At 42.4% G+C, this 23492-nt stretch overlaps 1 protein-coding gene across 5 annotated transcripts in view; it reads right to left on the reverse strand.

Annotated features, from left to right (window-relative positions):
* efr3a (EFR3 homolog A (S. cerevisiae)) overlaps positions 1-23492 on the reverse strand; it is a 46244-nt gene that overhangs the window by 19983 nt on the left and 2769 nt on the right. For 2 of the 5 annotated variants that reach the window (XM_054763698.1, XM_054763690.1), the window contains 5 exons: positions 12178-12254; positions 9742-9869; positions 8827-8977; positions 6690-6811; positions 2335-2484 (listed from right to left, as the gene is read on the reverse strand). In XM_054763698.1, coding sequence (XP_054619673.1) covers positions 2335-2484; positions 6690-6811; positions 8827-8977; positions 9742-9869; positions 12178-12254 — 628 coding nt within the window. Of the gene's footprint in view, positions 1-2334; positions 2485-6689; positions 6812-8826; positions 8978-9741; positions 9870-12177; positions 12255-17959; positions 21139-23492 lie in introns of those variants that run through there. The other 3 variants (XM_054763720.1, XM_054763679.1, XM_054763709.1) reach the window with 3 other exon arrangements.

The following is a 23492-nucleotide window of genomic DNA, read 5'->3' on the forward strand; positions in this document are numbered from 1 at the left end:
ACATGAATAGCTATTGCATTGTACTGCCAAAAACTCTTATGAGCTATTTTTGTTGTCATTGTCATATTTGTCCAATATAGGTACCTTTAGTTGTATCAGGCATTAAAATTAACATGGCCTAATAATTTTTTTTTCCATGACTGTACTTAAAGCCAGCGCTCTCAACAACTGAATATGGATGTAATCTCGTGGCTATAAAAACTCCAATACCATGTGTTACTGCTTTGGCCCAGTCAGAGTTGCTTGCTAGAGGTTGTTTGTATGCTGAAGTTATCGTGTTTGCACTAAGCTTTTAAGGTTTTTAAGGCACTAAGGTTTTCTTTCTTGTTGATGTAACATTCACTGCCGGATGATGCCGTTTCAAGTGCGCTAACATGTTAGATGTGTTTCCTGCAGCATACCCGATATCCGAGGAACAATGTCGACACACAACTTTGGATTTATCCACTTGCCTTTGTCCATCTGTAATTTTAACAGGGAAGCCAAGGTTTTCCCAAACAGAAGACCATAGTGAGATTGGAGGGTCTTCCAGCTCAGGCTTCTCGCTTGCATTTGCCATGATGCCATTTGTCACGCCTGCGAGCTACTAGCGTTCCTCCCCCTCAGTCAGTAGTGTCCGACACACAGAGGCGTCCATGCGGAAACTCGTCCAGGACTTTAATGCCACGTGAAGCGCTTAGATCACTCTAGTAATAAATTTAATGAGAAAAATAGCATAAAATATAACAAGAACGGTACGCAAGTGGACCGAACCAAACATGCAGAACTGAAACGGTTCAATACATTCATATGAACCGTTACACCCACATTATTTATGAGCCAGTCAATTAGCTGCTTGCTGGAGATGGATCATCAAATGTGACTGCAGGAGGCAAACAACAATAATGAACAACAATATTCTCAGGTGATTACCAAAGAGTGTGAGTGTGTGTGTGTGTGTGTGTGTGTGTGTGCGTGCGTGCGTTTAGCAGTTAATTGTCAAACATGAAGGGTTTTTCTGCACTCTGATTTCAGCATGCTGGACACGTGCGCCCTCCAAGAGAAGAAATGAAGGCAATGGGGCCTGACCACAGCTTCCCGCCAGGTCCATTGTTAGAAAGGACAGGACGCTGCGGGCTAAAGTGACCATGATACTGTTTGAAAACAACATAATGGCGAGCACACCGTTTCCACAAATAACACTGAACAAGACCTCCATGTTCATCAGTGTGAGAAGTACTTACTAACAACATGATGAGAATGAGCACAACTAGTGCAAGCATGAAAGTCTCCGCTGGTTTGGAGTATTTAAAGAGTCTTATCTCAGTGAAGGAGCTGCTCATTAAGCTGCAAGAGGACCATTAGGACCGTCTGATATCAGGCCATTAAATAAGGCAGAAAGATCCCCCCGTGGTGGCAGGGCACTGAAGGAATGTTTGCAGGATAATCGGACATGCACCATGTAACGTGGCTACTTGCACTGACACAAAGACAGAAAGAAAGCGCATGTCTGGGATGAACCATCTTACCGAATAAAACATAAATATACTAGAATGTGGCTCGTAAGGACAAAATGTGTTCGTGTCCTTACAGATGTGGAGGAAGACAAACAAGAAAAAAAAAAGAACATGCAGCGATTTAAAAAGAAGGCAGGTTCCAAAAATAGCTTTTTGTTGACATGGAAACTACCTGAGGAAGATGGCAGCAAGAAACCATGAAGAAGAAAAAAGAAACTACTTTTTTTATTTATATGTTTATTAGCATGTTCACTAGCAGGGCTAATGTCACATGCTTAACTGCATGTTCATTAGGGTGGCCAATGTCATAGGTTTATTGTTATGCTAATTAGCATCGCTAATGTCATGTTTATTAGCATGTTAATTAGCATGGCTAATGTGATATACTGTGTAAAATGATGTCCAATGCAACAGTTTAAATGAGTCTATTTCGCTTAACAGTTGTATAAAAAGATCTTTACAGTGTGGCTGTCGGCTGTTTTGTTGATGAAGAATAGAATAAGTGCTGATTTGCTGTGTCCAAAAAAAAAAAAACATGTTAAGAGTAATCAACGTGTGGTCCAATGTTCCATAAATCTTCCCTGGCCTTGGAAGCTTGAGGACCTGCAGAAAGTCCTCAAAGACACATGACAGGATTTTCAGCAGCTAGGCTTGGAGGATTGAAGATTTGTAATACGATGGGGGGGGGGTGCAGAGGAGTAATTCCTCCTTGTCGCTCAGGTGCAGCAGTTTGCTTTAGAAGGAATCACGCTCCTCTCAGGAAGGGCAAATACGGATGTTTGTATCCACTATGATGTTGAGGTGTTACAGTACATAGATAACAGATGGAGGGACATACCTGTCCAGGTCGTCGCTGTCCTGCATGTTGAAGAGCATGGAAGGGATGAGTTTGTCCATGTGCTGAGGCTCCCAGATGATGGCCTGCAGCTCGTCATTCACCGTCTTCCTGACTACTCCCTGCAGACCTTTGATTCCTGCCACACGGATCCTGACGCAAAAATACAAGCTTGTGTGACAGTGGTCAAATGTTATATTTCCCTAATGTGGCGTTTACAACATCAAAATCATCACATTCAGACAGAATCACAGCCATCTTTAGTCCGTTGTTACACTGAGCAACCCTGTGACACAACCTGACCCTGCCCTCATGCTGCCAATCAAACACCAGCTTGCCTTGCAGCCCTGCGTGAGAACAAAGGCGTGTCACTGTGTGTGTATTTAGTAAATACTGTATTTTCCGGACTATACTGTAAGTCGCGCCAGAGTATACGTTGCACCAGCCAAAAAGGCACAATGCACAAGAGAAAAAAAAACATATACAGACCCTTTCCAAAAAATTTGAATGTCATGGAAAAGTTGTTTAATTTCCATAATTCCATTCAAAAAGTTAAACTTTCATAGATTATAGATTCAGGGCCCACAATTTAAACGATTTCAAGTATTTATTTGTTTATTTTTACATAATTTGGGCTTCCAGCTCATTAATCCCACGAAAACAGGAATTCAAAAAATGAGAATACTGTGAAGAAATCAGCCCAAATTTTGCAGGGCATGAAGGTTTTAAACTAAGTATCACACACTAATCATCTACTAAACTCAAATCACCTGCACAGGCTTCCCCAGGTGTCATTAAATTGCTTCAGTTTGGTTCAATTGTCTCAGTTCGATTCAATATGGGGAAGACTGCAGACATGACAACTAGCCAGAAGACCATCATTGATACCCTCCATAGGATGGGTAAGCCACAAAAGTTCAGAGCTAAGGAGGCTTGTTGTTCAGAGTGCTGTGTCCAAGCATATCAATGGAAAGTCTAGAGGAAGGGCAATATGTGGCAAGAGAAGATGCACCAGCAAAAGAGATGACCGTGGGCTTCAGTGGATTATCAAACAGGGAAGATTCAAGAATCTGGCAGAGATCCAGAAAGAGTGGAATGAGGCGGGAGTCACAGCTTCAAAAACCATCACATTCAGACGCATCCGGGAGATGGGCTACCACTGTCAGGTTCCTCGGGTCAAGCCACTTCTGAACCTGAGCCAACGTAGGAAGCGTCTCCACTGGGCCAAGGAGAAGAAGGACTGGACTGTTGGCCAGTGGTCCAAGGTCCTCTTTTCCGATGAAAGTAAAGTGTGCCTTTCATTTGGGAATCAAGGTCCAAGGGTTTGGAGGAAGACGGGTGAGGAACAGAACCCAAGCTGCCTGAGGTCCAGTGTGAAGAAATATCCAAAGTCCGTCATGATTTGGGGTGCAATGTCCGGTGCAGGTGTTGGTAAACTCTGCTTTCTTAAATCCAAGGTCACCGCAACAGTCTACCAGAATGTTTTAGAGGACTTCATGATTCCTTCTGCTGAGGATGTGTATGGAAATGCAGATTTCATCTTCCAGCAGGACCTGGCCCCAAAACCTGGGGCTTCAAACACCAACACCAAAACCTGGTTTGATGCCCATGCCATCACAGTGCTTGACTGGCCAGCCAACTCACCAGACCTAAACCCCATTGAGAATCTATGGGGTATTCTCAAGAGGAAAATGAGGGGCACCAGACCAAACAACAAAGAAGAGCTGACAGCAAGCATCAAGGAAATCTGGGCTTCCATAACTTCCAGGCAATGCCACAGGCTGATTGCTTCAATGCCACGTCGCATCGAGGCAGTGATTAAGGCAAAGGGATTCCCAACCAAGTATTGAAGATTGACATATCGTTTTCAAAGTACCATATTTTGATTGATTTGATGTGATCCTAATTTCTTTCTTTTTTTTCCCTGCAAAAACTGAGAAGTAAATGGTGATTTCTTCACAGTATTCAAATTTTTTTAATTCCTATTTTCGTGGGTTTTATGAGCTGGAAGCCCAAATTACGTAAAAATAAACAAATAAACACTTGAAATCGTTGAAATTGTAGGCCCTGAATCTATAATCTATGAAAGTTTAACTTTTTGAATGGAATTATAGAAATTAAACAACTTTTCCATGACATTCTAATTTTTTGGAAAGGGTCTGTAAGTCGCACTGAACTATAAGTCGCATTTTTGGGGAAAAATTTATTTTATAAAATCAGAGACAAAGAACAGACCATCTTGAAAGGCAAGTAATAGTAATAACAATACAATGGATAACAATAGGCTGAGTAGGCGTCTGTTAATGTAACATGAATAGGTGGTACGTTAATGTAACATATAGTTAATCAGACAACTATAGTCTAAACAACCTGCAAAGTCCCGCTGGCTTTTACCTGGGCGTGGAGACATAACTGCACTGTTGACAAGCCTCTCCCGGCAGCATTGTTAAAGCACCCATTTTGTGAAATTGTTCCGCAAGCTGTGGCTTTCTAGCTTTTAGCCCGCAGCCATAGACTGTTAAGGCAATTTTAACCAATCAGAGGTGCCGATGACATAATTTCAGAAGACTTATCATAACAAACATGGCAATGTACAGTAGAAGCAATCACAAGCTTCTTGCCATGCTAATATTCCCACGCCTTTCAAAATAACGACATGCTTATGAAAGTTGTCTCACCAGTTAGAGGTCCGATCGGGTCTTGCCCCAAATTGCTGTCGTTGGCGGTGGTGTCTTAACCTTTGTTTTCGACAAAAACATATTTGACTTACTTTTTCCAAATGACTGATGAAACTTAGAGGATCAGACGCCTTCTTTAAAGAGGCTTTGGATGCAAGAGCACACAACTTGATGGCGGTCCAGCAGGACCCCCAGGCTGTCGGCAAAACTGGTTTCCTCCACGGAATCCAACCACTTTACGGGCTATCCGCTTTAGACCTCCGACTGTCACATACACACGGTGTCCCGCATTTTGGCAAATTAGCCGCCGCCCGACCGATGAGCACATCGTGAACTTCAAACTCACCACACCCTGCCAAGTATCGCCCCCCAAATGCCACCAAACTAAAGCTTATATAAGCTATATACATATAGCTGTGTCACCCCGGCGAGGCATTTTTCGTGGCATGTTTGCACGGTGCAAAACTTATATCACTCTCATGACAGCAAGTCCCACATGGCAGACATGCTTGTTTTGGCTTTGTGAACGGAAAGTGATGGTTGCTGTAGGCTGGATGCTGCAATGGATCGGCGTTCAAAAGCAAGCATATGCCGATACTTGTAGGCCGATTGATCAGAGCATCCCTAGTATCAATGTATGATTGTGACATTGTTTGAATGTATAGTATCAACTACAGCCTGACCGATTAATCACAAAGCCGATTATGACAGATCGTAACTCCGGGCGACAGGCGGGGTACACCCTGGACTGGTCGCCAGCCAATCGCAGGGCACATATAGACAAACAACCATATGGCCAATTAATGTTTTTTGCATTTTTTTTGGATGTGGGAGGGAACCGGAGTACCCGGAGAAAACCCACGCAAACTCCACACAGAGAATCAAACCCAGGTCTTCCCGATCTCTAGGCTGTTACTGTGTTGGCCAACATGCTAACCACTAGACCACTGTTGATTATTTCTTATCTCGTTTGTAGTAGGGATGTGCCGATCCGATCTCCAGAATAGGGATCTGCTGTCAATTCGCTGTATTTTGAAGATCGCATAATAACGTCTTCTGCCACGAGATCGGGCCAATCCGATTGCTGTATAACGCTGGTTAACTCTGGGCCGCAATCCAACATGGTAGGTGTGGTAATGCGCCTCAAAGTTGGTTGCCACTCGACTCACATACTCATATTGGATGACGGCTTTTTTCAGCCCCCAATATCGGTATCGGCATCAGCCCCAAAAATCCCATATCGGTCGGGCTCTAGTATCAACATATCATTGCATCTGCATATAAGTGTATCAATGTATGAAATACATAATTGTATCATTGTATCAATGTACAAATGTATCATTGTATAAACTTATCATTTTATCAGTATATCATTATGTACATTTATTGGTGCATAAATGTATCATTGCATCAAATGTATTACTGTATCGTAGTATAATCATGTCACTGTATCATTGTATAAATTTAATCGGTGTATCATGTATCAAATGTATTATTGTATCAACATGTCAATGTATCACACAGACACTTCCAGCGGGAGAGTAAAGGTGCTGCTGTGCGTCTCCACCTCCCTTCCCCCTCCCACAGCTGGAAGCACTGTCATGTGAGCCATAAAGCACTGAGCAGTTTCAAATAAAGACAAGTTCTCTCAGCATGGCATGGTGGGCCAATCCATCCCACCTGGTCCTGGTGTCCACGTCTTCATGGGTGGAGTGGCACATGGCACTAAACTGGGACACAAAGAAGTCGTAGCGGCGGTGGTAGGAGGGCGTGTCCTCCTCGATGTTGGCAAACTTCACAAACTGCAGGAAGAAATCAGAACAGAACTCCTGCATCATGTCACCTCAACAAGACCGAAATAAAGAATTAATCCTGCTGTTTCTTCTCTCGGTGGATTACCTCATCATTGTCCAATGGAACTAACTGTCTCACCTCACACTCACTGCTGCAGCTGCCAACACCCCTAACCCAAACATCAATTTTCTTCCAGACCTCTTCAAGATAAAATTAATTCTAGCAAACATAATTACTGTGTGTTTTCATCTTCTGATGCATTAAAAGGTAACAGCTTTCTCGTGTTAACGTTTGCAGAAAAGAAGCAGCAGAAGAAGCAGCAGCAGCACAAGATGAAGAAGAAGAAGACACGGAGAAAGAGGATTTCATCAATCAAGAAGAGTCACACATAGCAGAATGAACACTATTCTGCTACTGCAATCAAGCAGCTGCGATAACTCTGCAATGAGTCTCTTACAGCACTGTGGAGGAATTTCGGCCCACTCATCCTTGCAAAATTGTTGGAATTCAGCCACATTGGAGAGTTTTCCAGCAAGAACCGCCTTTTCAAGGTCATGCCACAGCATCTCAATAGAATTCAGGTCAGGACTTTGACTAGGCCACTCCAAAGTCTTCATTTTGTTTTGTTTTTTTCAGCCATTCAGAGGTGGACTTGCTGGTGTGTTTTTGATAATTGTCCTGCGACAGAACCCGAGTTTGTTTCAGCTTGAGGTCATGAACAGATGGCCAGATGACAGATGACATTCTTCTTCAGGATTTTTTGGTAGACATCAGAATTCATGGTTCCATTTAAGTCTTCCAGGTCCTGAAGCAGCAAAACAGTCCCAGACCACTACACTACCACCACCATATTTTACTAATGGTATAATGTTCTTTTGCTGAGATGCAGCGTTACTTTTATGCCAGATGGGACACACACCTAACCCACACCTTCCAAAAAAGTTAAACTTTTGTCTCGTCAGACCACGGAGTATTTTCCCATAGGTCTTGGGGGTCAATAAGATGTCTTCTGGCAAAATTGAGACAAGCTTTATTGTTCTTTTTGTTCAGCAGTGGTTTTTGTCTTGGAACTCTGCCATGCTGTTTTTGCCCAGTGTCTTTCTTATGGCGAAGTCATGAACACTGACGTTAACTGAGGCAAGTGAGGCCTGCAGTTCTTTGGATATTGTTGTGGGCTCTTTTGTGACCTCTCGGATGTGTCGTCACTACGCTGTTGGGCCAACATGTCTGCATTTGACCAAACTAATGCTAGCAGTGACAATATTAATATAACCAATAAACAAAAGAGACATCTTGAGACAGTGACTGTCAGCTCTTCCTTCTTTACAAATTATGTCTAATTAGCTGCTTTCAAGCACTCGTGTTGCAACCCTACAGAACCAACACAGTCGAGCGGTTATCCCCTTCCATGAAGCATAAACAAGTCCACACATTAAGGGCCGCCTCCGCTTTGTTGCCGGCGCCACAAGGAAAAATTTAATTAACCCACTGCTGACCTGGAGGTGCTGTGCAGACAAGCAGTATCCTGACTTCAACCTCAGCTACCTGCTACTCTGTCAGCATCTAAATAACACTCATAAATAAAAATATCAGTAATAAATACAAATCCCTCATGAAGAATGCCCTTCACTTCCCACTTAGATAAAGCGACATGGCTGGAGCAAACAAAAATGAATAGATACTGTAAATTTTGCACTCACCTTCAAACAGCTGGGAAGGTGAAACAGGGCTGACATTTGCTGGCGGCTCTCAGAGGCTAATAATAATTAGCTGCGTGTTTCCCGGAATGTGATAAAAGCCATTTGCAGTGCCAATGTAACGTTAAATTAGGTGCTTAAGCGCTAACATGAGCCTCCAGGCTGCAGCGCTGTCTCCTTGCCTCTTTTATCTCATGAAAAGTCCCCCCCAAAAAAACTAAAAGCAGTTTCACGTTTGACTGGTGACTGGAGCTCAGGAATGAAGCTGAAAATAAAATTCCAAAATAAAACTAGGCATCAGCAGAACTAAAGTGCTGTGGTCTTACGGAGTTGGTCCCCAGGACCTGCAGATCTGGTTCTCTGGACTCCAGCAGTTTGGCCACCATGTGCAGGAAACTCTCCACAAAGGGCTTGATGCTCTGAGAGTGACAGGCCATCAGCAGCTGGTCCAGAGCCTCCATGGCAATCACCACGTTCCTGAGGACAGTCAGGCTTGTTTTAGCATCAAATGATGTGAAACTATATGGAGAAACAGCCTTCATTCCAGGTGTTGCACAAGTTAGTGTCAGCGTTACAATCTGTTTTTCACTGCTTAAATGTGTGTGGTAAAAATGGATATTGTAGCCATGCTTGAGTATTCTAAGATGAAGCCACGAACCACCGACTGACCTGTTGTTATTTATCTGCAGTATTTATCACATTGTGTGCACTAAAATGATTATTTTTTTAATCTCAACTACTTTCACATTTCTTGACCCATTCAAACCATTCCATCATCAAAATGTTCAGCTTATTCAGGCCTATTGACATATTGACACATTCCACCAAACATTCAAACACCAAAATGTTCAGCTCATTCAAAACAGTCAGGCTATTTATTTTCCACATCCCAAAAATTCCCATTTTCCCTGGAATTCCACATTTTCCACCCCAAAAATTCACACTGAAATAAATTTATTTTTCCAAATTTCTCAAACCATTTAAACATTCCAGTATCAAAACATTCAGACTAACTACATTCCACTTCTTTTCCCATAATTCCACATTTTCCATACAGCATTTCAGTTTAGCTTTCACAAGCAATGTCTTCACAAAAATAACTTATCTAGTCTCAGTGCTTGCTTAAGTTTGATCTCGGTGGTAGACTAGCTACAAATTCTGCCCCTAGTATTTATTGCCTTTATTAGCAGTCCAATGGTAACAGCAAGCATTAAGTTGAGGGAAGGCTTCATCTGACTCACCCGTAGCGATGCCGCACCACGTCCCTGCTTAGCCGCTCGGCCAGGTACGCTCCAATCCTGTCCAGCTTCTCCGGAGCTGACACGGCGTAGAAGGTCAGCTTCTCCATGTCTGACTTGCTCAGACCATCCTGAAGAAACAAAAAAAAAAAACAAAATCAGGTGGTGAGAAAAGGAAAGTATCTATGTTTGTTCTTAAATGGCATCACGCTAACCATGCTATAAGCTAATGTACATCAGGTAGTGAAAAGCAGCAAAAATGAAATAAAAGTAAACACTTCCCTGCAGGTCACTTGTGAAGAGGAGGGGGGAGTTTATTTGAGACATAACCTCCCCAGAGTCTTTTCCTGTGCTCGGGTTCTCCACAAGTAATAATTAATTTGACAAGGTGGCGACTGATTCAAGCGTTTCCATTTCCCACCGCACCTGTTCGATTACACCAAAGGCCCCAGAGAGTGTGTGGGTGGAGGACTCTAAAGTAATAATAGAGACACATCCCTCCCTGGTGAGTGGAAATGTGTTTTAACAGGGTCACATGATCAAACGCTGCTGCTCAAAGCTTTAACGACGTCTGAACAACTGACACCGTTTGTGCTTATGAAGACTACCGTAAATTCCGGTGTACAAGCCACACCCAGTAAATTTAGAGGAAAAACCTGATTTGTACATACTGTATATAAGCCGTGCCGGTGTATAAGCTGCACGTGTCCGCATCATAAAATGGCATATTGTGGCGCACAAAATTGCAGGAGGTCATTACTCAATGTAACAGTCACGGTGCCACCTTACAAACACAGCAACTTAACAGTCAAAAGGTATACCTAATAATATACATACATGTACCAATACAAGCTTAAAATAAAAAAAAAAAACATTTTAAAGTTTTCCCATAATGCATTTCAATTGAGTAAAGCATTTAATTTGAGGAAAAGCAGCATAGAAAATGGATGGATGGCGCTGCAATGCTGCCTCTGTCCGCCAGAGGGAGCCAGAGGAGCCCAGAGGGAGGCTGATGTCATTGCAGTGCCCCAATGAATGCGTTGCTCAGACACAATGCATTATGGGAAAACTTTAAAAGAGTTGTATCGTTTCATTTTATTTTATTATATAAAACTTTTATTGGTACATGTTTGTATATTTCTCAGGTATACTTTTGAGTGTTAAGTTGCTGTGTGATCAGTATAGTGTTCTTAGTAAGATGACACTGTAAGTCAGACTGTTGTTATACTGTTATACATAATGACCTACTGCGATTTCCAATGGCCTGTGGTGAGTGCACTGACTCGCGAGCAGCACAGTATTTAAACAATTACAAGTTCTGAAGTAAAGGAGATGTCACAAGATTAGAATTTAGCCATAAGTTAGCTGAACTGCTGTATAAGTCGCAGGGTTCAAAGTTTAAGAAAACAGTAGTGGCTTATACACTGGAATTTATAGTAAATAAGACCAGTGTTTCCTCTACCACTATATCAGGGGCACCTCCCGCCCTCTCCCAAGAAGGTCAAGTTGATTTAATTGTATGTTTTTATATAGGGCCACAACAGAAATCATTTAAAGGAAAACTGCACTTTTCAGCCACAATCCTTATGTGAGACATGAACACATAGGTATGTCTTTCACAGTGCGTCAGCGCCGCACTCACAATGCCTCAAGCCACTACCAAAAGGTAACACTACATATTGGAGCTGCTGCTACTGCTGCTGTGTTTTCATTTCTGAGTTTGGAAAAGTTAACGCGGGTGTAGGTGTTCGTTTCTATGTTGGTATGTGAAATCAATGCACCCAGGTAGAAAGTTCCTGTAATGCTTAAAAAGGACCACAATATGTGAAAATACTGTAAGTATTACATGTCATCATGAATGTAACTGTTACTACATGGTCACAGTATGTATATAAAACCATAAATTCTTGGAGGTTTTTGGAGGTGTTTTAATAGCGGTCTTTGTCGGGCGGCATGGGTGGATCCCATTACATGCAGTAATGAGCTGTCTCTTTTTACATCTTTATACTGTATCTGTTTATATGTTTTTATATCTTTAGCACGCATAAAAAAGAGAAAGACGTGTGTTCATGTCTCATAAGGACTGTGGATGATGGGCAAAATTCCCCAAAATGTGCAGTTTTCCTTTAAGGATACCTTTCATATAGAACAGATCAGATTATTCACATGACAGCATTTCATTTCTGTCTCTACATGGTCATACTTACAATTTATCACGCTGCGTGCATGCATGTGTACGCGTCTGCCAGACCTCCGCACCCGACTGATACACGCACACACATATGCAACATGCATATTTGCACCACAAATGTAACTGTAGAGGAGCAATTGCATCACAGTTGTCTGCGTACGTTCCTGTGTGCACATGTCGGTGCCCCCCACCTGCCACCCCAAAGTTGTAAACCTGGAGGAAATTCTGAAGACTTATTTAGGACTTACTTTGGGGTCCTCAGGGAAGATGTTATCCACCAGACGTTTGTAGCGCGGCCTCAATGGCCCACAGCAGCCGCACACTCCTGGAAGAGGGGGGGGAAAGGATTTTCATACTTTTTGACCTCATACAATTTCACCTCTGAAGTCGCGCAAAAAGCTTTCATTTATTGTGAGACTGTCCATGATCCTTTTTCCTTGGCTTTTATGTCTTCATGTAGGCCTACTTCATATACACTACATACTCATATATACACATCTATTCACAGGAAGTTAGTGAAGTAAGCGGTAATATATTGACAGCAGCAAGACTTTACCACTGGTGTCTCTCTTTGGACATGTTGACAGCTGTATTACATCATTTTCACCGAGGAATCCATTCCTGTCTGGATGCAACTATTTACTAATATGGCACAGTGTGGACGCAACTTTTTTCAACCCAACCAAAAAACCCTCAGGAACGTTCCCGTGTAGACAGGGACTATACTTCCCGCCTTCTATTAAGTTCTTCTAACAGTTACCAAATGGCCAAATATTCCAGGTGGAATTCATCCAAAAGGTCACAGAAAAGCTGGCGTGGATTTAGGTATGGGGCCGAGCTGATCCAGTATCAGTATCAGTATCAGGTTCCGGTACTTCCGTAATTTACGGAGTGGAAAGTTCCGATACTATCTATCCCATATAACTACACCGATACCATGAGCCACATCTGTGCTTTACTGTTGTCAGCTTGTTGCTTTTAGCAAACCTAGCTCAAAGAATATCAGCAAACGTAGCGTCTCCACACATGCACTTCAGCCGTCCTCCTCCATAGTGCTGAACACGCGCGCGCACACACAGGCACGCACACCTGATGCGTTCACAGTCACACATCACAAACTCTTAACACTACACAAAACCTCTGAGTCGCTACAATATCATACTTGTCTGTAGAGAGGAGTTAATTACAGCCTCATATAAAAACGCCAATAATGATAATGTGGCAATCCAAAAGTTATGTGCAATGTCAGCATGCACCAATCAGTCGGCGCCAATTTGGAGATCAGCGATCAGTCAGTCCTTACATATGAAACTGATCGAATTAGGGTTGCAACTAAAGAGGGCGATTACTTTTTTCCGATTAATCGATTAATCGGATTAAAGAAAAAAAACACACATTTTTAATTTCCGCCTCTTTATGCAGAATTTGAAGATTTGAACTGACAGAGCAAATAAGAGTACAAACACCACGTTGCTGCTTGGATATTTCAGGGTTTGTGCTACATGTAATTGATCGTGGCGGTGCACCACATCTTAAAAATTAGGGTGTTTTTAAAACTTGAAAACAATTTTAAGTAATATATTGTATTCATGGATATTTTTGTTATATAGATACATACATAACTTATTATTTGCGCTTATTATAACTTATTATTATTTGAAAACGATTTAAAATATAATAAAAATGTTTTACTGCGCTTTATTTTGTTAAATAACGTATTCATATTACTCTAAAACAGGCAACCAAATTAAATGTAGGTTTGAGTCAAATGGTACAAAATGTTGTACTTTTGTACTAATAGTCACATAATACTATATGACTAAATAGGTCAGGTAACAAAAGGGGGCTCTCAGCAACTTTGCCATTAAATTTCAGTTTTGCAATGTTCTCGGTTCATGTTCTGCTGGTTGTTGAAAAAAGTAAGTAAGTAAGTAAATAAATAAATAAATAAATAAATAAATAACACACAATTGCTATTTGTTATTTTTTTAAAAATGCAAACGCAGCAGTGGCCCGATACAGCAGCAGCAGTCCGCCCACCCATGCAGCCCACCACCACAGCTTCACCAAATCCTAGGGGAAACCCTGTATTCTGTTAAAATATTGCTATCTAAATGTTTGTCAAATATAGTCATGGAAGAAATTATTATACCACCCTTGTTTCTTCAGTTTATTGATCCATTTTAATACCTGGTACAACTAAAGGTACATTTGTTTAGACACATATAATGATGATAACAAATATAGCTCACAAGAGTTTAATTTAAGAGCCGATATCTAGCAACTTCCATGGTTTTCTTGATAATAGCCAAAATCATAACCAAAAGTTCTTACATGAATAGCCAAAGCATTGTACTGCCAAAAAATGTAACTCTTATGGGCTATTTTTGTTGTCATTGTTATATTTTTCCAAACAAAAAGGTACCTTTAGTTGTATCAGGCATTATATTATTTCAAGCTCTACCACAAATGTACAAGTAAGTTAGACAAACAGTTGCTCAGCCTGATGCAGTTGACAGGTTGGTGTTCCTGGCAAAAAATAAGGACATGCTTGTGTCTTCTAAAAATGTTTACCTAAAAAAATACTACTGTTGAATTTAAAGTATTTTTGAGTTGCTGACATTTTAAAATTTTTAAAAACCGGGCATGCCTTCATATTTTGCTCTTTTGTTATGAGCTAAAGGTTTGTTTTTATAAAAAAAACATTATATTTGACTTTTTCTATATTTATTTCAAAAAGAGAATGGCCGACTTTTAGAGGCTATTTTTAGATAACATTTTTTATGTGCATCTTGCATGAAGCTTTAGAATTTTACAAAAACATCCTCATCTTCAGTATTTATTTTAATAAACCAACTTGACACACATATTTGGCTTTGATTTTGTCTAAACTCACTTTGCTTAAAAAAATATCGGGATATATGTATATCGTATATCGATAGCCAACCTAAATATATCTGGGTATGAATTTTGGTCCATATCACCCAGCCCTAATGCAAGGAGAACCTTTCAGGCCAATCTTGGACCTACCAGAACTCATCCGTGCTCGCCTGTTTAGCGTTGGGCTGTAAGTGAAGGTTCCGTGCTCCTCACTGCGAGGAACCTGTCTATATGTCCTCAGGACGCCGCGACGCAAGTTGACGCAGAAAGACGACGACATGGCTGCCAGAAACCCACGAAAGAAAACGTGTCCTCGCCGCCTCAGCAGGTCCAACTAAGTCAGGCACAACCACATGCTCACAGGTTCTTCAACAACATCACCTGCTGTAGCTCCTGGGTCAACTTTCATGCTTCCTTTCAGAAGTGGATGCCGCAGGGCAGCAACGTGAGCAGCTCCCCACAAGCTCAGGTTACAATGAAAGACAGGAGCAGGAGTAAACAGACACCTGCTCTCACCAACAGGACAACAATAACTGATTCTGCACACTGCTGAGCTTCAAGCGAACGGACTGACGGCAGGCCGTCAAGACAAGCAGGACAAATACTTGATGAAAGATGGGGGTCTCGTGGTTGCCATGGAGATGCTCCCAATACACAGGAAGTGAAGCCAAAACCAATGAAAGTGATGGTGAGGTGTCAGTGACACACAAGCAGAGTTCTTCTGTTTTTATCTAAATCTTGCACTGAACTCTTGATAGTTTGCAGGAACATGTGTAACCACGTCCTGCTTTTCAACTTTGAAGAGTACAAAATGCCACTTTGCTCCCCGAGAGACAGTCATGGGAATGGGACACAGGAAGCGTGAAGGAATCCCATGTAGTTCACATTGTGCAACAATATTATTATTGGCACAGCACAGGGCTTTAACATTATCTTAGATTCGATGAGCTAGCTGATGCAAAAATAATTTCACAGTAAGCTTTTCACCTTGAGGATGACTTTCCAGTGGAATTAAAATCTAAAGATGGAGACTGACTGCGGAGCGGCGGTAAAGCGGTGACTCATTTAAATACTCATGCGGGGAAGACAAAAAGGCAGGAAGTGGAAAGTGAGCAGCATAAATCCCAGAGGTTTATGTTTCCTAGATGAAGGGGGCCTACAATGCCCTTAATCGTGATCAGTCCAATGATGTGCACTCAAGAGGACCTCCCCCTCAACTGGTTGTATCATCAGTCTGGTGGCAAGCGAAGGCCACCAGCATTGCTGAGCAGCCCCAAAATAAACATCAAAGCAAAATGCAGCACAAAACATTCTACCAGTCATTTCAAGCCATTATGAAAGAAGGGGAGAAAGATAGCAGCCATGAGGAAGGAGGGAGACTGGGGAAAAAGGGATGAAGCCAGATGAAGGATGTAAAAGAAGAAAGGAGCCATCTTAGGCGGAAGGATGAAAGGAAAGGAAGCTTGTTAGGCATCAAGGTGACAAGTGAGTCCAATATCAAATGTGCTCCTCCATCGTCCATCGTCCATCCTCGACTCTCCCTCCAGCCCATTCTTGAGCTCATCAGTCATGCTGATGACCCACAAACTATTTCAGCCAGTCAGTTAAGTGCAGCGCAGTGAGGTCTGCAGTGAAGGGTGGGTAGGTGGGGGCTGATTGGGGGTGTACTGCTTTTAATGGCGCAGTCAGAGGATTTAGCTGCACATCTTCCTTAATTCTCCTCAAGAAGCTTCTCCAGTTTAAATTCATCCCGACGCTCACGGGAAGTCACAAAAATCTAGCACCTCACATATGTTTCATACCCTATTCAAGTATACAAGTTTACTTGCCCAGTGTCTTTCTTATGGTGGAGTCATGAACACTGACCTTAAATGAAGCAAGTGAGGCCTGCAGTTCTTTGAATGTTGTTGTGAAGTCTTTTGTGACCTCTTGGATGAGTTATCGCTGCGCTCTTGGGGTAATTTTGGTTGGCTGGTCACTACTAGGAAGGTTCACCACAGCAGGTCAATATACAGTCATGGCCAAAAATGTTGTCATTCCAAAGATGCTCATGTTTTTGGCTATGGCTGTATAAATTAGGTTGATAAGGTTGTATTCTATACAGTTCTGACCAAAAAATTGGCATCATTGGCCAAAAACATTGGGATTTGGCCTGTATGCTAACCCATCCATCCATCTTCTATGCCGCTTCTCCTCATTAGGGTTGCGGGGGCTTGCTGGAGCCTATCCCAGCTGACTTCGGGTGACAGGCGGGGTACACCCTGGACTGGTAGCCAGCCAATCGCAGGGCACATGTAGACAAACAACCCTTCACCCTCACATTCATACCTATGGACAATGTATGCTAACCATCCGAAAAAAAAACATCCATAGTTTAGCTTTGCGTTATAGCTGACAAAGCAAATTAGTGTAATATCTAATAATATAACATACCTAATGCATAAGAAATCCATTTTATTTTTGGAATATGTAGAGGGACCTCTTTTCACTTCCTCATAAGGAAGCTTGGACATTCAGCTTGAAGCTATGTGTGTGTGTGTGTGTGTGTGTGTGTGTGTGTGTGTGTGTGTGTGTGTGTGTGTGTGTGTGTGTGTGTGTGTGAGAGAGAGAGAGTACAACACAGCAGTGGGAGGGACTTAACGGCGCATGAAAGACAAGCTCAATGTCCTCTAAAGCTTTAGGCTTGCTGCCAATCAAACATCTGCTGGCCCGCAGCAAAAACACGGCTGCGCTCACTCACACGCGCCCTTCACGCTCACCTGCCAATGCTTACTGGAGGACGACAGAGCACAGCAGCAGTAAACGTGTATTAGTATTTTAGCTAGCAAAAGACACAGTGCCCACAACAATCATCATCATGGTGGTCACGAAGAGGAGAGTCCAGCACCTGCTATGACCTCATCAAATCTTTGCCCTCGCTCCCATTGGTCCACATGCCTGTGTGCCTCAAGGATGCTCGCAGCTGATTGGAGACTGAGGACAAGAGGGCTGGATGGTTCAGACAAGAGCAGATCAATGGATGATAAAATGCTGGCTTCTTTAGCAAACCGCACATCTCAGTGCTCGACAGCACTTACACGCGTGCGCATGCAGACAGACACACACACACACGCACACGTACACATACACATAACAAAACTAGCTTCCTACCAGACTCGTTGTTCTCTGAATCCATGTTTCAGGAGATGAAGCGGCGGCTGGCCTGTCAGGTGGACATGGACGTCTTCTTTCTGACTCTGTCTCCCTCTCTCTCTCCCCCCTCGCACGCCCACTCACTGTCTGACCTTGCTGTGCTTCCCCTCAGCAAACACACTGCAGGTGAAGCTGCAGTGCTGCACAGTCAAAACCACTAAAATGCTCCAACACCCTCAGAACCTATTAGGCCACCACCAGCAGCCCTCCGCCACACACTAAACACACACACACACACACAGATCTAAGGGTGTGTGTGTGTATGTTGTTTTAATCATCCTGATGGGAGTGTAATTATGTAGACTGAGCGTGACGATTTTGAACATTCATGTGCATAGCAAAGTGCATGTGTGTTGGCATCTGGTTTATGCGAGTAATGGACAATGGCACTGTGACATAAACATAACTAGGAAGAATGCAGTGACACGCGCGCACACACACACGCACACAAGCAGGCTATGCGTGATGCTCATAAGGAAACATGGCTGTGTCTCAATTGGCACATTTGCGTATTTGACCATAGTGTTTTGAGACTGAGAAGTACATAATCTACACAGTATTCTTCAGTAGGGGTGTCACAAAATCTTGTGTCACAAGATCTTGCGAGATTAAAATGTGACAACATTTCTCGTTCAGAAAAAAATGCCTTGTGGGCACTAGGCCTGGGACGATAATAACTTAATTAATCACACAATAAATGAAAATAAACTTAATAATTTTGTCAGCTTCAATAGATTTCCATTTGCATGTGTGTCTGTTTTCCTCGTCCTGAGCATAGAATCTCTGACAAAATACTATTTTTGCGGTCCTGAGTTTACTTTCAGCCATTATGGTAGTGTCTTACACTTAGGTACACCACCATGAACTGTCCGGCCGGCACTTCGGCTTTGTGTCTTTATGTTCAGTTTTTTTTGTTCCGTCAGCATCGATTATCGACATTTATGTATCAATTAATAATACCGAATGTCTGCATCGAGATGCGGAATCAAATCGATTATTTCCTCCACCCCTAGAACGTAGTGAGTCTTTTGTCAGTCATACAGTTTCTTTGTCTTGGTGAATGGCAGCAGGGCCGGTAGCATACACACTGGGTGCAGAAGAGTGTAACGTAGTAGTAGTAGAAATTTAATTAGTAGATTGGAATATATTGTCATATATTTTCATATTTTTTCATTGCACTTTTCTTAATGTTAACCCTAACCCTAACCAATCCTAACCCTAACCCTGTAATGTTAATATCTCGTCTCGTAGACCCAATCTTGTGTATCGTCTCGTTTCATGAAACCCCTATACTTTGGATTTATCTACTTGCCTTTGTCCATCCGTAATTTTAACAGGGAAGCCAATGTGTTCCCAAGCAGGAGACTGTAGTGAGATGGGAGGGTCTTTCAGCTCAGTCTTCTCGCTTGCATTTGCCATGATGCCATTTGTCACGCCTGCGAGCCACTAGCGTTCTTCCCCTCAGTCAGTAGTGTCCAACACTCAGAGGCATCCGTGCGGAAACTCGGCCAGGACTTTAGTGCCACGTGAAGCGCTTAGATCACTCTAGTAATAAATTTAATGAGAAAATAGCATAAAATACATTCCTGATCAAAATTTTAAGACAATTTGAAAAATTGCTAGAATTCGCATTTAGCACATTTGGATCTTAATGAGGTTTTAAGTAGAGCTACAATATGCAAAAGCAAGAAGGGGGAGTGAGACAAAAAAACTTGTAATTTAAACAAAAAAAACTGAAATAGGTTGTTTTTCACCTGATCAAAACTTTAAGACCACAGGCTATAAAAGCCAATATCTGCTAAAATTTTTCATTTTCTGTCAGGCATTCACACTGGCATGTCCTCCTGATGGCTAAAGCTAAGAAGCTTTCTCTTTTTGAATGTGGTCGGATTGTGGAGCTGCATAAGCAAGGCTTCTTGCAGCGTGCCATTTCTGCTGAGGTCGGTGCAGTAAGTCAGTCATTATAATTTTTTTGAAAGATCCTGAGCATTATGGATCAAAAAAGTCAAGTGGTAGACCCCCCCCCCCCCAAAAAAAAAAAAAAATCAGGTGGTGCAGGGTCGTCAAACGGCGGATGCTGTACATGTTGCAGCGGGCATCCCTCATGACTGAGGGCCCTCGTCTGTGTGGTAACAGCTGGGTTTTTCAACAGGACAACGCTGCAGTTCCCAAAGACTTCTTCAGGGAGAATAAAATCTCTCTTTTGGACCATCCTGCATGTTCCCCTCATTTAAATCCCATAGAGAACATTTGGGGATGGATGGCAAGGGAAGTTTATAAAAATGGCCATCAGTTCCAGACAGTTGATGCCCTTGGCCTTTGGCCTTTCTTTGGCCTTTGGCATGTCCACCAAAATCCTTAGTTGCTTCTACAGATGCACTATCAAAAGTGTCCTTACAGCCTCCATCACTGTTTGGTACGGTAACTGTACAACACGTGATAGGAAGGCACTCCAGACCTCACAGAACATTGTTGGGGCAGCCCTCCCCTCACTGCAAGACATTTATAAATCTAGAGTCCTACGCAGAACACACAACCTCATCAAGGACAGCACACATCCACAACACTCATTATTCACACTCCTACCGTCAGGCAGACGCTACAGGAGTTTGAAGTCCAGGACAACAAGGCTGGCGAACAGCTTTTACCCACAGACCATCAGACTTCTCAACGAAGCACTCACACACGCCGCACGCAACACACGCACACACTCATAGCACTGTATTTATTTATTTATTTGTATTATTTATCTGTATTAATGTCTCTTCTGTTGTTGTTGCTTAATTTATTGGTACATATGTTTCTTATGTTCTTATTCTTTTTCTTGTGTTTTCTTTCTTTTCTTGGGAGAATGAACAGAATAAGAATTTCATTGCATAGTATAACTGCCTGTTTTACTATGCATATGACAATAAAACTCTTGAATCTTGACTCTTGGTGAAGCCATTTTCACCACTTGGAGCAATGTTCCCACTAGCCTCCTGGAAACACTTGCACCAAGCATGCCCAAACCTCCTACTGAGGTAATTTTTTGTTCTGGTTTGGAGAGTTTTTGTTATTTTTTGAGCGATGGTCTTAAACTTTTGATCAGCTGATAAACAGCCTATTTGAGTTTAATTGTTGTTTACAATAAATTACGTTTTCAAAATGCTTTTTGTCTCACTCCCCCTTCTTGTTTTTGCATATTGTAGCTCTACTTAAAACCTCATTAAGATCCATATGGGCAAAATGCAAATTCTAGAAATTTTTCAACTGGTCTTAAGATTTTGATCAGGAGTGTATATCCGAAATGGTACGCAAGTGGACCGACCCGAACATGCAGAAACAAAACGGTTCAATACATCCAATGTTAACCGTTACACCCCTACTTGCTGGTAAACACATTTTTAACACATTGGAATAAGACCTGGGTTTGATTCTCCGTTGGGCATTTCTGTGTGGAGTTTGCATGTTCTCGACGTGCGTGTGTGGGTTTTCTCCGGGTAGTCCGGTTTCCTCCCACATTCCAAAAACATGCATGTTAGGTTAATTGGCGACTCTAAATTGTCCATAGGTATGAATGTGAGTGTGAATGGTTGTTTGTCTATATGTGCTCTGCGATAGGCTGGCCACCATTCCAGGGTGTACCCCGCCTGTCGCCTGAATCAGCTTGGATAGGCTCCAGCATGCCCCTGCGACCGTAATGAGGAGAAGCGGCAAAGAAAATGGATGGATGGACGAATGGAATAAACACATCGGAATGGGATAAGTCAATTTCTTAACACACAATATATGCACCTCATCTGTCAGAGAATAAGAAGATGTAGCAGGTGGGATCAGCGTTGCCAATTTAGTAAAATCGTCGCTATATTTAGCGAGCAGGGGTACACATTAAAAGTGAAAGACAGGAAGTGTTTATGTTTCAGAAAGGTCACTTGCTGCGGCTAGTCTATCACAATTGTGTAAATGATTACATGCTTTTTGAACTACCAAAGCACATAAAAAAGAGAGACTATTCACATAATCGCAATATTGTTGTGTTCAAAAGTGCTGCATTAATTGGAGCACTGCAGCCAGACAGCAGTGGAACCTTCTCATGTCAAGGTGCATTCAAACCTTCCCAAAGTGCGAGCGTTATGGTGCAGCTACACATGGAAGCTAGCAGGAAGAGGAGTGGCAAAAGAGCAGGTGAAGAAGACAATAAGAATCTGTCAAGTTAATGTTACCATCACATGGCTACAAAGCAGGCCATACATCGTCGCCATGTTTGATCTGCTTTGATTCAGTGAGGATTCCAAACTTGTAGAGATGCACGCTGGGTGACGTGTTACAAAAATAAAAAGGTCAAAACACAATGATGGCCCCAGTATTTCCCAGCAGGCCTTGCTTCTTCCATTAAGCCATTTATTAGCACCTTCTAGCCGTCTGCTCAGTGCTCGCACGGTGGCGGTGGCCTACATAATGACTTAATTGAGGTGGTCGACACTTTGAGGATAATGAGAGCCTCTAGACCACAACAAACTGCAAGTGAGAGCGGCACACACAAAGATGCACACACTGCTGATTATTAATATCATCAGTCCGTCTACTTCCTTTCTCAGTGGCTCATAAAAGTGTGCAAGAACAGGCTGCATCAATTTCCCACACACAAGCACACTTCCTTTAGTTTGACAATACAGCTTATACAATACAGTGGATCCTGCGTATTCAGGATTCAACATTCACAGCACTGCCAAAATTCACAGATTTTTGGTTAAAAAAAAAAGAAAAGTTTTTCCTCAGAAAATAAGCAGTTTTTTTTTCTGAAAAAACACATCTCAGTCACCCTAAGTCGGATATATACTGCTCAAAAAAATTAAAGGAACACTTCGAAAACACATCAGATCTAAACTGGGGGAAAAATGATCTTGAATATCTTTCCTGATAATAAGTGGGTGATGTGTTAGTAACAAAATGATGCCACATAATTTCATAGAAATGAAAAATCAAAGACACCCCAAAAATGAAAGTGAAAAATGATGCAGCAGACTGGTCCATTTAGCTAAAATGTCATTGTAGCAACTCAAAATGATTCTCAGTAGTTTGTGTGGCCCCCACGTGCTTGTACGCATGCCTGACAACGTCGGGGCATGCTCCTAATGAGACTACGGATGGTGTCTTGGGGGATCTCCTCCCAGATCTGGACCAGGGGATCAATGAGCTCCTGGACAGTCTGAGGAGCAACCTGGCGGCGCCGGATGGACCTAAACATAATGTCCCAGAGGTGTTCTATTGAGTTTAGGTCAGGTGAACGTGGTATCAATTCCTTCATCCTCCAGGAACTACCTGCATACACTAGCCACATGAGGTCGGGCATTGTCGTGGACCAGGAGGAACCCAGGTCCCACTGGACCAGCGTAGGTTCTGACAGTGGGTCCAAGGATTTCATCCCGATACCCAATAGCAGTCAGGGTGCCATTATCTAACTTGTAGAGGTCTGTGCGTCCTTCCAGGGATATGCCTCCCCAGACTA

Source organism: Dunckerocampus dactyliophorus, chromosome 2, assembly GCF_027744805.1.
Source record: "Dunckerocampus dactyliophorus isolate RoL2022-P2 chromosome 2, RoL_Ddac_1.1, whole genome shotgun sequence".
Taxonomy (NCBI): domain Eukaryota; kingdom Metazoa; phylum Chordata; class Actinopteri; order Syngnathiformes; family Syngnathidae; genus Dunckerocampus; species Dunckerocampus dactyliophorus.